This window comes from Anser cygnoides, chromosome 8 (assembly GCF_040182565.1).
Source record: "Anser cygnoides isolate HZ-2024a breed goose chromosome 8, Taihu_goose_T2T_genome, whole genome shotgun sequence".
Lineage (NCBI taxonomy): Eukaryota > Metazoa > Chordata > Aves > Anseriformes > Anatidae > Anser > Anser cygnoides.
The window spans coordinates 2,784,206-2,799,288 of NC_089880.1; the positions used below are offsets into that span (position 1 = coordinate 2,784,206).

At 39.7% G+C, this 15,083-nt stretch overlaps 1 protein-coding gene across 2 annotated transcripts; it reads left to right on the forward strand.

Annotated features, from left to right (window-relative positions):
- The first annotated feature begins 4,470 nt into the window (after positions 1-4,470).
- RWDD3 (RWD domain containing 3) lies at positions 4,471-13,913 on the forward strand. 2 transcript variants are annotated; one of them, XM_048067274.2, is made up of 4 exons: positions 4,471-4,628; positions 10,001-10,485; positions 11,223-11,338; positions 11,437-13,913. In XM_048067274.2, the coding sequence occupies exons 1-4, from the start codon at positions 4,544-4,546 to the stop codon at positions 11,549-11,551; spliced, it is 801 nt and encodes a 266-aa protein (XP_047923231.1). In that variant the 5' UTR covers positions 4,471-4,543; the 3' UTR covers positions 11,552-13,913. The 2 variants fall into 2 exon arrangements, with proteins under 2 accessions (XP_047923231.1, XP_066857718.1); XM_067001617.1 differs by lacking the exon at positions 4,471-4,628 and adding an exon at positions 5,906-8,965.
- Positions 13,914-15,083: the final 1,170 nt, after the last annotated feature.

Consider the following 15,083-nt stretch of genomic DNA (forward strand, 5'->3'; position numbering starts at 1 on the left):
TGAAATTCTTTTATGAATGTGACAGTTGCTTCTATTTAGTCTTAATACTTGTGTGCCAAATTGTGCAGAAACTTGTGGGTAGAGTACTAGTCTTGACTCCAAACCTAGATGTGTGGCCTTGAACACATGTGAAAGAACATGTTATTTACCCTCCTGAACAGTCCCGCTGATTCTGTTCAGGGCTACTCACAAGACATGACTGCATCTTTGCAGCATGCATACATATGTTTATGACTGGACTCTGAATTAATTCAATTTTCAAAGGATAATATCAAAGTATTGGAAGCATTGGTACTGTTTTTAGGCCTCATTGAAAAATTTAAAATAATACACTGTTTCCTCTGTGACATTGCAGTTTGGACCGTAACCTGTATTAGAAAATAGAAACTGTCACATTTGTTTTCAGTGTAGTTAGTAAAAAGAAAATCAAGGACTAAGTCATGATTTTTGTTTTCTAGTGTTTTGCCAATTCTGTGGTAACTACATCACATTTTAGCAGTTTTTCTTACAAGCTGCTGCTCTTGCCTTCAGCTTCTGAAGACCACAACCCCATAAACCTTCTGTATAGAGATAGTTAAAGCTTTAATTGATCATTAGTAGACTTTCAAAATGAGTTTCTATCTGCCAAAAGATTAAGTGTCTTAGGGAATTGACTTGAAGCAGTATGATTAATAGAGGATAAATGCAAGGGCCTTCAAAAAACACTGCTAGACCACAAATCCTTGAAAAATTTCCTTCTAAAATACTTAAAAGGAAAAGCAATATATGTATATATATTTGTCTCTCAAATTGGAGAAGCCTTTTTAAAGATATCAATGAGAATTTATTAACTCTACTTTTCAAAAAGTAAAGAGCAAAATGTCATGAAAATGCTGAGTTTTACTTCAGAAGAAATGATTCAAATTTTGGCAGTTTTATTTGCAAAGTAAATTTTAAGTTACATGAATTTATTTCGAACAAAAAAAAAAACCAAACCACAAAACAAAACAAAAACCACCTGCTTTGGGCCAAAAAACAAACAAACAAAAACCTTTCTACTCATCGTAATTGAGAATACTGAGGAACAACATCGCTTCATGTTTTATCACAACTAGAAGGGTTGCTTCTCCTTCTGCCTTCTTTCAACTTTCACCTTTTAGGTCGTTTTGAGTGATTTTTGCAAGTTTTTATGTTGCTTTTTATTGGCAATTTTTGTACAAGCCACTTTTGGGAAAAGTGGCACCATTGAGATAACACTTACTGATGTTACTAGAGAAATAATGTCTTAGTTTCTTAGGTATCTGAAAAATCAGTGCTATTTAACTCAGTTAAGAACAGTTCTAGATGGTAAAAGTAACGTTGTCTGCATTAGAACTATTAATGTTGGCGTATCAGAAGATAGTAGTGGCAGCTGTCCTATAGCAATACTGAAAGATGGATGTGATTTGTATTGCACTTATAGATGAATTAATACATAAAGAAATTGTAAAGGAGAAATTAAATGTTCCCTTAAAAAGTTTGAGAATTAAATTTTGCGGCTAAATGATTTTCTCTAATCAAAATGTTTACATCACCTAATGTCTCTGAGATAGGTATTAAGTGGTGTTTAAATTAAAATAGTATTTTCTTTACACTCTGTAATAAACATTTTCATGTAGGTAACATTGTTGTAGTGCTTTTTGTTATGACGCTTACTCTAAAACTGTTAAATAGAATCTTCCAAACTGCTAATTTCTAAGCATAAGTTGTAAATGACATATTAGTAGGCTGGGTGAATTAGGGTAATTTGTGATTTCTCTTTTTATCCAAAGGTAAGATTATAGCATATATTAAGCATATATTATTTTACTCTGTCCTGATAACCAACACAAACTGTTATCATGGAGTATGAAAGATGATGTTAGTCACTTGAGTATTATTCTTGAATTCTTGAAGTTTCATTTGATAGGGCTCTAGAATGCTGTCATATAAAAGAGAAAACCCTCCAAATTAGTTATGTTTCTAATTTAGAAAAATGCCTATGTAATGTGTGTACCTGTGGAGGCAGGTTAGCCCTGAGCTTATTCATACGATGTTCTCACCCATGTAAGCATATTCAGGTAAAAGCTTTGCAAGTTCCTGGACCCAGCACCAAACCCTGGAGGTATATCAGTTTCCAAAGTATCTGTGTCTTGGAAGCAGCAGCATCTATTCCAGGTGAAACTACTGTCTGTTCTGTAAAGAATCAGCACAAAACTTAGGGGTAAACAGGCAAATTTGACCTTAATGGATGGATTTTTTAATGAGCTTTGCAGAAATGCTATCTCCCAGCTCTCCCTTCCCCAGCAGTATCATCAGCTTAGCCATCAGACTCATGCCGTGGTTATGGGCTCCTCATTACTGTTTGCTCTGTGACCCTTGAATGGGCAACTGAAGTGATTTTTACTCTTTTTAGTGGGCCTTTAATGCCTTCTAGAATACATACTTTTAGGACTGCATATAGTTGTGGTAGCTGGGACAGGAGGTTGGCTGGCATGGAAATGATGGCAAAAGTATATATAGATGGATGGTCCAAATCAATATTTTTTTTCAAATGTCTGTCTACTCCTCTGTTATTCACCACTCAGTTTAGGGGAGAACAGGTCTAAATGCACACTTTTATATCTAATCACTTCTGGCTGTCGATGCAACACCTGATTGATTGGGGGGGGGTCATAATTATTGTAATCGGAAAGGAAAAGATACCACTTCCGCAAATAACACTGGGGAGAATAATCTTATTGATCTATGAAAGGTTGCATTCTGTTTGCTTTGTCAGACAAAGTGGAAAATACTGGTATCAGCGGTATTTATGACAGGATCCTGAAGGTATTTTAATATAGGTTAACTCTAAAAAGTGAGATTTTTTTGAACTTTATTTGCCATGTGTTGATGGGAAAGCAGCCATTTAGAGACATGAATATAGCTGATGTTTTTCTATCAAACACGACAATGTTTGAAGAAAAAAAAAGTGAGAAAATAGATCTTGACTTCCAATTTAATAATAATGGAATATGAAGGCCAGATTGTAACTGTAGAAGTTCATTTCAAATTTAAATATTTAGCATTTTCACTAGTCTGCGAATACAAGAAAATTTATTACATTAAGATGGAATTTAGATCTTTGACATGAAGCTGATATTTTCATAGTGTGAAAAATATCAAGCTGACATTATACTGTCTCATTTGATGACTTCCAAATGTCAGAGTGCAGTAACTTATTCATAGGGACCTCAATGTCTTGTGATAGTGTCAATTTAAAAGACATTTACACTGACTTTTTTTATTTAAACATGTAAAATGGAATATGCAAAGTGAATGAGGAGAAGGGGGAAAGACCAGGGGCAAGAAAGTTCTCAATAATAGAATAAGGCACTTTTAAGGCTAATTTCCACGAAGCCTTCTGACAGCTGCATGGACTGCTGCTTCACAGGACTTCTGACAGCTCCAGTCTTACGTCTGTTCACATTATTTCACTTGTTCCCAGCTCAGCACTCTGGTATTTCTTGGTATTTCAACAGAACTTATGCCATTAAAAATAGAATGATATACTTTCCTGAAAAAATAAGCCCCTCCTCATCCCTTGATTTTAAAAGTGATTTGTAATAAATAAACTTCAGCGATGTATGCCCACTGCTGTCTAATCTTTCAGCCTCCTGTTGTATTTCCAGTTGGGGAGTCTTACAATATGGAAAACATTGAATAATATCTCTTTGAGGTGATTAGACCTGTGCATTATAACATTGCCTGTAGAAGACCTCAGTCAAATGACCACTAAAGGTCCATAAAGCCACCACAGTTGACTCCGAGAAGCACAAATTTAACCTTCTCTGAATACAGACACTGCCGATGTGCTCATGTGTACTTGTGCACGCACCTGTGCACGTCAGTATCTATCAGTTTGGTTTGGGCTACTATGTGTAGCTGTAGCACAGTTCTGAGGGTATTTCTTGTATCGTGACTGCGTGCTGCGTTGAAGAAATGTGTTGTGGCGGTGAAGGCCAACTCCACGCTGCTGTGTGTGCCTCAGCAGAAAGGATGGGCCGCTGCTTTGCTGCACAGGTTGCGACTTGACCAACACCTCTGTTACAAGCGCTGTGCGTTTATGCAGCATGGCTCTATTTAAGGCATCCAGTATGGGCCAGGAATTGTCATGCCAATTTTTACACCTGGGCACAGTGCTTATAAAAAAACACCGTTAAGAATCGCGCTGGCGCGTTTCATGCTCCCAGCAGGTCCCGTTTTACATCGTTCTGGGCTGCGTTTGCAATCAGTTGTAACACGTACTCGGGTACACCCGGGACAGGGCCGGGCGGCCATTTCGTGGCGGCGCTGCCCGCCGGGCGCCCCTTTCTCCTTCCCCTGCCCCCGCCTCGCTCCGCGCACTCCCGCCGCGGCAGCGCCCCGGCCCCCCACGCCCTCCGGAGCCGAAGGCACCCGCCCGGCCCCGCTCCCACCGCCCTGAGGGGCAGCTGCAGGCGCAGGCCGGGGCGCGGCGCTGCCCCCTGCCGGCGGCGGGGCCGTCTCTCTGCGGGCAGGCGCGGCCATGTCGGGGCAGGCGCTGGAGGAGCTCTCGGCGCTCGCCGCCATCTACTGCGAGCCGGACGCCTGCGAGGTGCTGGCGGTCTCAGGTGACGGCGGCCGCGCCGGCTGCGGTCCTGCGGCGGTGGCCCTGCTCGGCAGGGGTGGCCCGTGCCCGCCCTCCGGGGCTCCCCCGGTGCCCTCGGCCCCTAGGAGCGGCGGGCGCCGCCGCGGCTCTGCTCGGGGCGCTTCTTCCGGCCCGGCCCCGAGAGGAGGCGCTGCGGGGCCGCTGCCCACCCCCGGCGGCAGCGCAGGGACCCGGCTTGCCTGGGGAGCCGGCTGCCGGCGCTGCCTGCCGGTACAGCGCCCCGTCGCTTTGGGTGTGGGCTTTACAGGGGTGCTGCGGGTTTGCCCTAGGTGGGAAGGAGAGAGTGCTTGCTGCCGTCCGCTCCTGGGTGCGGTGGGATGGGAGCGCAGTGCCTGTAGGTTCTGTGACTCCACGTGGTCCGTGCCAGCCTTGGTGGCCATTGTTCAGAGCACAGTTTTTAGAGATGAATTGTAGCAGTCTGTGCTGCTGTAGTGCTGAGGTGCCCCGTCAGCAAGGGACAGTAAATCTCAGTAGATCCGATGTGCACCCACAGTTACTATCGGGAGGTAAGGAAGGCTGTACCAGGCAGGACGTGCAAGCAGTGTATGTCTGCTCAGATCCAGATTTTGCTCAGTTCCTACTAGAGATGTGACATCTGTCCTGTATACTTTTGGTGATTCTGTATAATATGCAGTTTCCCTGGTGTCATGGGCGCTGTTGTAGCATGCTGGCCAGCTCCACAATCTAGCAGTGGCTCCCTGCCGGGTGCACTGCAAAGAGGTTACCTGGAGAAGGCTGGTACAACCCGATTAAATGTCCTGCCTTGAGGTCTTGTCTGCATATGTACTCAGCCCCAGAGTACTGAGATGGACAAGGAAACACTTTGTTTCTTTTTCTGTGAGAATGGCTGAGCACCGGCAGGGGTTGTCCGGAGCGGTTGTGGCATTTCCCTCCTTGGAGATCTGCCTGTGGCCCCTGGCCCTGCCTGAGCGGGGGCTTGGGCAAGATGCCCTCCAGGGGGCCCTGCCCACCTCAGCCCTTCTGTGAAAACTGCTTTGGCTGCTTTGGTGCGAAATTGTACGTGGCTCTCTTAAGTGACTCACTTTACATGGTTACTAAGAAATTCATTGAATAAAACCCAAACTTTCACTTTAAAATAGTTGTAGAAGTAGATTCTCAGAAAACAACAGGTAGCTATTTGAAAAGAGAACATGTAGACAGCCTCAGAGGGCTGAAGACATCAGTGTCTGCATGGAGAACAATTAACTGAGGTAATCTAAAAGTATAATTGTTTTGTGTCTAGGTCTGTGTGACACACCTCTTGCTCTAGTGTAGGCAGGTAGTTCTGATATTTTTTCAAGTGGTATTTAAGGGTATATTTTTAAAATATGATTGATGAAATGTTTCAACTGAGTTTTATTTTCTTAAAAGTCATAAAGTTCAGAAATATTTTTTTCAGGCATAGTTTGAAAATACAGTATCCAGGCTTAACAGATGTTCATTTAAAAAAAAAAAAAAAGGTAATCATATCTGAGCATTGCATATGCATGCCTGTTTCTCCGAGTATGTTAGAAAAATATATGCACATCCTTCTGTCCTTCATATACAGCAAAATGTTTTTGTGTTAATAAGTTACCAGGACATAAAAGGCTTAGAGGCCTTCCTGGGACATGAAGTGATGTGCCATGAGTGCACTATGGGAACAGGTTATATTTATATTGGCCACATTGTTTTCATGATGTGTTAGAATCATGTATATCTGGCTTATTTCCATTGTTTTCTGCTGGAATTGAGAATATCATTTACAGTACTGATTGTTGGTAATTTTCTTACTTTGGGAATTTACTTCTCTTTTAATTTGCTACAAAATCCCTAAGTTAGTATAAAATAAAGTTTTGCTGTATTCGCTAGCTTCTGTTTGATTTGTCTCTTCAAACTGTATAAATTGTCATTGACAAACAGTGCACAGAGGTAACTTCCAGTAAGACTGTTATGTTCTGCTATCCCTAATATATAAAGAATAATTTGCATGTAGATCCACAGGATCAAAAAGGAGGCCACTGGGGATTTATGGTTTTGAGGAATGTAAGAAAATGCTTTTGCAGATCTCTGGGTATGCTAAAAACTTCAGCTTCCCAGAATTTAATAGTGAACTATTCAGAATGTAAAATATGTTTTTATCCAAACCAATGTGTTGATGAATTTAAGTAAACTAATTACAGCGTATCTTTCTTACCTTGCATGTCTATTTAGAAAGATTAGTGTTACAGATAGAAATCCATAATTTACTTGTTAATCTGTTCTCTTCTGGTTTGCTCACCCAGTTTGCTATAAAAATATATTTATATATTCTAAGCTTGTACTTTAATAGGTGCCATTTTCTGAAATTAAAAATAGACCGCATGTGTTGCATAAAATGCCTTTGGGCAGGAGAGGAGGGGGATATCTGTCTGGTTGATATGGAACATAAGAAAAAATCTGAAGTATGCTAGAGCTAAATATACTGATAAGCATGCCGCTATGGGGGAAAATAGGTTAAAATGTATTGAGTTTAGCCTTATTAGCACATTAAATGCCAACAGAATGGTCATACCCAACCCTTTATTTCAGGAATAATCACCATTTTGTTGTGAAGGCAACTCAGACCTTGTAGCGTGTGCAAACAAAGGAAATATTTCTTTAGAGCCTAGTTACAAAGGACGGCGAGCACTCACTCTTTGTTCTGCCAGCAGTCTGCAGTGCTGGCGCAGAACATGGATGCTGCGATGCTTAAATAAACTTTACACATTGTAGCCCCATGAATGTTTTGAACCAGTTCTCCTTTTTAAAAGTAAGTCTGCAGCAGATGTAAATGAGCGTGGCTGGGCTTTTCGCGACAGCTCAGAGTGATACACCTTGGGATGTGAGGCTGCGTGGCTGCCTTTGGATTAGTTCATCATCACCGGGAAAGGTGTGAGATTGTTGCAGCCTTACAAATGCGATCAGGGCAGCAGGAGGCCCTTGCCGAAGGGGCAGATTGGCCTGTCTGGCTGTCCCTCAGTTAATTTGAGTTGGTGAGACCTGTTGTGACAAGTCAGTGAAAAAATCCTAGCAGGATTGTCAGAAAGGTAACTTGGTTTTCTGTCACTGTAATTAAGCTGGCAATAGCGTATTGTTCTTCAGCTCGTCTATAGGCTGTGCATCTCAAAATTTATTGGCAACCTAGTTTAAAACAAGGCGTCTCTTGGGCAGGAATCTGAGGATGTTGATGGTGTTCAGCCAAACACCGCTTGCTTTCAGCCAGCAGCGTGCCGCTGGAAGGAGCGCTCCGTCAGGCATGGTGCTCAGCCTGGGAACTTACTTGGGTCCTGGGAGCTGCAAGGCAGGCTTTTCTTCTTGCGTGTGTGCTTACGTGTACTGAGCCTAGTATAACGGCAGAGGAGCTATAATTGCTGGTGGCCAGCAAGGAACGTTTATCAGGGCTGTTTCAGCTGAAGATGGAGGCTGGAGTGGGAAGGCTTGAGGTCCCCGGCCTAGCTACTGCCCATCAGCAAGTGCTGTGCGTGGTGCCCGCTGCCAGGCCGGTGCTCTGGAGACTTGAATCTCTTCCAGGGCTGCTGTGCTTCTCTGGAATAAAATTGCCTTAAAAGCAGTCTGGAATCTTTAGCAGGGTCTTAGAAGGCTGGAGAGCAGCTTCTGTCAGCAAGGAATGAGTCTTTGACCATTAGTGCCTGGAGGTATGGGCACGAGTGGGCGTAATCTCATTTAATTCGCTGGATTTGCGTCTCCTACTTTCAGCACCAGATCTGACTCCATTTACGTAGTGATGGTCTGTAGTTGTTTGAGGCTTCATTATTGTAATGCTAGAGTTTACTTTTTATATTTGATGGGTTTGCTTATTTTGTGATGGCTCTGACCTAGAGTGTTCTTCATGTGAACCAAGAAGGAATTTTGGAGACAGACCCTTGGCTAAGCAATCTAAAGTAGTTCTGTCTGTCCAGGTCACTTTTAGTTTCTTTCACTTATTTAATATGGTTTAAATATAAAATCATAGAGAGTACTGAGGTTGGCTAGTAGTGTCAGCAATGCTAATCAAACGTAATTTGAATGACTGTCGTGCAAAGGAAGATAAGGTAGGGGGAGAGGAAGGCAAGTCACTTCAAAAGAGCTCCTCGGAAACTCATCTCTGCTCTAATCTGCCTTTCAAATCTGTCTTCTCCTGCCCTCATAGAATGAATCAACCTGACAGTAGCTCTTTTTTTTTTTTTTTTAAAATAAGAAATAGGGTGAAGTGTTTGGAATGCATCAAAAGGGTGAAGCAGAGAACATCTGAAGAAGTTCACCTTTTATCTGATACCCTTTTTTTTGTTGTAGAAGAGGGTAGGTCTTTGTCCCCTCTTTTCACGTTATGAAGTTTTGTATTGTTTTTCTGTGAAACATGTTTTAGTCAAGAAGGACTTTATTGCAGGAATTACTGTACATAACTTTCATATTGTGTCTTGGATTATGTAATTTGTCAGGAGAGTGTGGTCTTTTGTCCTTCATGCTACATGCTGTATATATACTTTTCACACTGAAAATGACTGTATTCTGAAATACACCAAGAACATATTTTCAGTACGTATCCATATATATATATATACACATTTTATATATGAATATGCATATATGTATATGTGGATGTTTATAGTATTTCATAGAATCATAGAATATCCCAAGTTGTAAGGGACCCATTATTTAAGGTCATTTAAAGACCCATATTTAAGGTCAAATGTACAATAGCAAAGTTTTAATTTTCTCATTCCAAATGTAGATGCAGAGAAGTTGACAGAAAAGAAATAAATATAGTTTCTCTGAAAGTTGTAAGGGACAAAGAATCTATGACGTTTTTTCTTTCTGTGTCTGCTTTCAGTGTTGAACTGCTTTTGAGTGGTTGTATCTTCAAAAATACTCAGTATAAGTCTGTTTGCCTTGTGCTGGTGTTGGTGGTAAAAGCCCTACAGATTTTTCTGGGAGCAAAGTTAGGGCACTGCTGAGTCCATCTATTTTCAGTTGTCCTTGCTACTGCTATTGACCTGTAGAAGCTGGCTTAAGTGTTTCTAGGACGATTCTTTATTACTGGCTTGTTTAGACTTTAAAAGAGCCAAGAGGTGTGAATGCTTTATAGAATGTGTTAAATAACTTTCCCTCTAATATGATATGGAAGTGTTTCATTTCAGGATTCCCTGCAAGTACAGCTTGAGGCATTGTTTGAAACCCATCCTCTGTCGTGTCCCCCTCCCCGCCCGAAAACACAATTTTTAATATAGAATGGCAGTCATTTGAGTTGAACTGATAAAGAAAATAGTTGAAAACCATATATTATTAAGTTCCATTTTAAGCAAACTATTAATGTTTATTTTTTATGCTTTCCAGAAACGCATGGAATCACATTTAGAATTCAAATCAACGTGAAAGAACTACTGGATACAGATATACTTTTAAAGCTGTTATTTCATTTGCCAGTTAATTATCCATCAACTCTACCAGAAATTTCTGTTAACTCAGACCAGCTTACAAGGGCCCAGTGTACGGATGTGAAAGATAAATTACTTGAACAAGCAAAGAAACATCTTTCTGAACCCATGGTGCATGAGCTGGTTCTTTGGATACAGGAGAATCTTAAATATGTCATTAAGCAACCAGCAACAGTTTGCAATGAAAAAACTACTTTGTCAAAAGCAGAAAGTACAGGGGATGCTATCTGGATGCTCCTTTTGCATTTAGATCACATGAGAGCAAAGGCAAAATACGTCAAAACTGTGGAAAAATGGGCTTCAGATCTAAGGCTGACTGGAAGACTGATGTTCATGGGCAAGATAATATTGATTCTTCTTCAGGGTGACAGGAGCAACATTAAGGTGCAGGAACAATGAATGTTGACTAGTTCTATCGATTTAGTACTGAAACCTGTGTCTGAATATTTTGTGTGTGTTTTTCTAAGATTAACAATTTAGGAAGCAGATTGATCATTAGGAGAGTAGGAAGGCCCAACAACTTTGTTCTGTATTTAAGAAATAGAAGTTATTATGTGAGAAAGAAACCAGTGAAGCATGTGGCTCGTATTCCTTTGCTTCCCACTGGAATTATACTCCTCTATTCCCTGTGTTTCCTGACTGTAATATGCCTGAATATGTAATATGACTGAATATGTAAGATTCATCCTCCTCTATTTCTGAAACACTCCAGAAAATATTACAGAAAACAGAACAGTTGTAATGAGAAATTAATAATAGACTATTTGTAGCTCATTCCTAACTGTCTCCTTCCTTGACATTTAAGCCACCTGGTGCTCCCTCCTACTGCACATTGGAACTTGTCTGTGCTTACGTTTTCTTGCTGCATTAGGCAGGCCTTTGTGGTGATACTGGAGTAGAATGTTCTTATTTTTCAAACTCAAGTTCTCTGGGTCAGTTAAGAATGGGCTCAACTTCAAGCTGATGAATTGAAACAGGCATGTGCTTTTTGGAATCGGCGCTTTCAAAATTTGATTTCTGTGTTCTGAAAAAAAGATCTTTGTGTCATATAGATTTTTGAATTTTACTAAACTTCAGAGATAGTAGGTGACATTTAATATTTTGTTCTTTTTGTCACTTAGGAGTACTTGATTCTTCAGAAAACTTCTAAGGTAGATGTGGACTCAAGTGGAAAGAAATGCAAAGAGAAAATGATTAGTGTACTGTGTGAGACAAAAGTACAATCACAGCATAAAAGGTATAATTTAATACTGTTGTGGACAGAAAAGTAACTGAATAGATAATTACATTCTGACAAATCGAGGCATATTCATGAATTTCTCTTGTACAATGTAGGTTTCAGATGTTTGAAGTCAAAGAATATTCAACACTGGATGAGCTACAAAAGGAATTTGAAACTGCAGGACTTGCGACTCTCTTCTCTGAGTTTGTGCCTCCTCTCTTAAAGTAAAAATAAAACACTGGACTCTGACCAAAGCAGCAGTCGATTGCAGATGCTGCTGGAAAATACAAAGACTAATTTAACAAACAAGATTTTCTGGAAAAAAAATGTCTGAAGCATGTATCCTTTTTGCAATAAGGAGAAAGCAACTCATACATTATGAATTGATAATCTTCTGACTTCTATGCATTATAACTTTTTCAAAGGAATGTGGAGTTAATTGTGATATTTGCATGGCAAACATGAGAGATGGGAGGAAGTCATGTTAAAATAAGTCTTTCAATTAAACTGTTTTTCAGTCCCTGTTTTCAGTGTTTTGCTTTTTTATCTTTTGTGATAGTGGTCTTTCATAATGGCCTGCTAGAAAGTATGACTAATTTCACTGTGAAAGCTTATATATTTTTTTAAAAAGCATAGCAAAACAGATTTGAATACGAGAGGACAGCATATACTTAATAACCGTCAGGTGTTCATCTGCTAACTTTTCATTCTTTATTTACTTGAATCTGTAAATACTGGAGTGCTGATTTCAAGAAAAAGTTCATGTGATTTTTGGGATCTAAACAAAAACTGGAAGTGTCTTTCTGAATGTTATTCTAAAATGTATAAAGCAACTCAAGTGGAGAACTTAAATTGATTAAAATGATGTATATCTTCTGAGGTAAAGCCAATTGTATTTTCTTTCGTAGTTTACAGATTTCTTTTTGCACTCCGGTTTTACTGACTGCTTATTTAGATATCTTGACTCAATTAAACTGTTAGAGCAGTATATATAGAGACTTCAGTCTTCTGTCTCTCAAGACTTATGTTTTCTGTCATTTAAAAGCTGGTAGGATAAAAGTCCCTGTTGAAACTTACCCACCTGTAGCATTTTTTTGAGGTCAGTAGCCTTGGCCAGCTTACAAATTTTTTTGTCACTAGTCTATGTTTTACTTCAGTACAGTGTTAAAAATTACATACAGCATTTTTACAGATGATTTTGTGCAAGTTCTGTTTGCTTAGGGAGAGTTGACTGCTTATTTCTTATAATTATGAGCGTCCTCTGGTTTCTGTTTTACCTTATGCCATCCTCTAGCAAGGCTAAATAAATTGTCCAGGAGTAAAAAGTTTGAAGTCATGAGTTTTTCAGTAACTAGCAATGCCATTTAATTGGTTTTAGCATATAGCTATACATGTGCTTTACTGCTCTCTAAAACTCACTCCCAGCAGCCAAATGCCTCACATGTTCTGTGTTTACAGAACAGATCTGATCAATTCAGTGTAAATTATGTTCTCTCCATTGTACCAGGGGAAGACCAGTCCTATTTGGTTAGTTTCCAAAGGGTGGTGTATTACGTACATTATGTAAAAGGTTTTTACTTCCAGTTTCATACTCAGACCATGAGATCATACCTCTTTCTTTGTGTATACTAGAAAACCAACTAAAGAAAACTAGTAAGATCTTTTTGTTTTTATTCTTTGAGATATCAAATACATAAAGGGATGTGGCTAGACTGTTTCAGAATGTAAGTTTTTAGAGTTGGGTAATTTTCCCAATATGGAGTGTGTCAAACACGTATGTTGCATGTTTATTCACTGAGGCTTATTTAATGAGACAGTAGCAAAATCTCTTCTTAATGAGCCTTTCATGTGTAGTACATACAGCATTTCAGGCACAGCAGAAAACAGTGTGGGTTAAAGAGGTTTTACAAATCTGTTCTGTATTATTTTGAAATAGCTCCCTGAGAGAAAGGAAGCACAACTTGTATCACTTTAAGAGTATGTGGAAATGAATTTTTACATTTATAAAGCTGAATAAAACACAAGTATCTTTAAAATATTAAAATAACAAAGATTTTAAATTACAGTTTCCAGAATTCTGTTACTCTGAGTTAAAAAGATCTGTGTTGAAAAATTGTGTACTAGTGGAGTAGAAGGCTGTGATAAGATGCAGAGGCTCTCTCCTTACACTATGTGATACATCTGGCGAAGATCGAAACAACAAAAGGCGTAAGCATATACATCAGAAGAAAAACTAGTTGGTACCTCTCTGCGTATCTATATGTTTTAAGGTTTTGCCAGATGGATTATATGTCCTCAGCCAGATCTTTAAAATCCTCTGGTGTTCTGGAAAGAGAACTGCAAGGTACTTTGGCACAACCTATATCAACATCGTGGCTGTATAAGTCTAGCTGGGGCTTTATCTAACTTGCATTTAAATCAGTTGAATATTTTTTCTGTTAATTTTGGGAATCGGATGGAATAGTGTACCTAGTCTTGTGATCTCAAGTTGTCTTTGACTGCAAAAGTAACTGAGGCATACAGTTGTGGTGTAGTCCCAAGCTCTGCAGAGTTAGATAATTAATTATTTAATTAAAGACGTTTGTGTGGATTCTGACTCTGTGTACTTGTTGGCGGGGCGCACTGGGCACGAACCTACAGATAAATTTCAGCCATCTTTCTTACAAGTTCAGGCACACTCTCCAACTTTTTTCTCATTATTGTAAATGCTACTATAATTAGCTGCCTTAGAAAAGCCGTTTGCAGGGTAAGTGGCTGCCAGTCACACTTGGTTATAAACTCATGTATTTTCTTGAATGTTATTACCTGATACCTTCTTGGTTAACTGTTTGGACAGAGCTAGCATTCTGCAACAGCCAGTTTGAAACAAAACAAACAAACAAACAAACAAAAATACAAGTGACAATGGGTGAGTTGTAGCTCTCTTCTGATCTATGCACCTCATTTTGCCAAATGGAGTTGTTCTAACGAGCTAGATGATTTCTGTATTTCAGGAGCTATAAAAAGCAGTATACACAATGGAATCATAGTTTCATTATCACAGTTGACTTTGTTACTCACTAACTTTCTTTGAACAAATCAACAAGTCCAGTGCCGGAGAGGCATGCAGTCTTTATGCTTGGTTTGATGTGCTTCAGAAGAATTACAAATCTGATCAGTGTGATACTGTTCAGACAGCAAAGAAGAACATGAAAACTGATGTCAGTCTGATTCTGTCAAAGCAAATGCTTTTGCCTACCCGTCAATCAGTCACTTATTTTGAAGGGTAGGAGATATCTTGTGTTCAGACAAGTAAACAATATTTTTAAAGGTTGTTCTTTTGGAAGGATGTTGCAGCTGTCTGTTAACAGATGGTTTGTTTGCATTTACTGTTAAAAGAGATGGGCAAGCCTGTGAGCCCCTGGGGCACAAAAGTCATCGAAATGCATACTGTAGTGCATGTTCCTCCCTCCAAAGGAAGTGAAGCAGACACAGAAGTACAAAACGCAGGGAAACGAAGCCAAAGCTCCTGAGAATTGTTAGGAGGACATGTATCAGTGTCTAAAAAGTAAGTGGAGTGTATACAGCTATTGGAGTCAGACAAGGAAAAAGAAATCCACAAACAAACAAAACATGGTTTAACAAATAAGAAGCTAGCTTTCTTGTGGATATTATATTATAAACAATTCTTTGAACAACATATTTAGTAAAGCCTTGTCTCCTGTGGACTTACTTGTGTCTAAACAGTAGCACTCGTGAAGCCTTTCTCATTGGCAAGACA

What these genes read in the sequence shown, in the direction of transcription:
- RWDD3 (XM_067001617.1), top strand. Translation starts at nt 8,671, where the DNA reads ATGCTAATCAAACGTAATTTGAATGACTGTCGTGCAAAGGAAGATAAG. An exon ending in TTTTTTTGTTGTAGAAGAGG is followed by an intron (nt 8,966 to 10,000) that starts GTAGGTCTTTGT and finishes TATGCTTTCCAG; the next exon opens with AAACGCATGGAATCACATTT. An exon ending in GTACAATCACAGCATAAAAG is followed by an intron (nt 11,339 to 11,436) that starts GTATAATTTAAT and finishes TGTACAATGTAG; the next exon opens with GTTTCAGATGTTTGAAGTCA.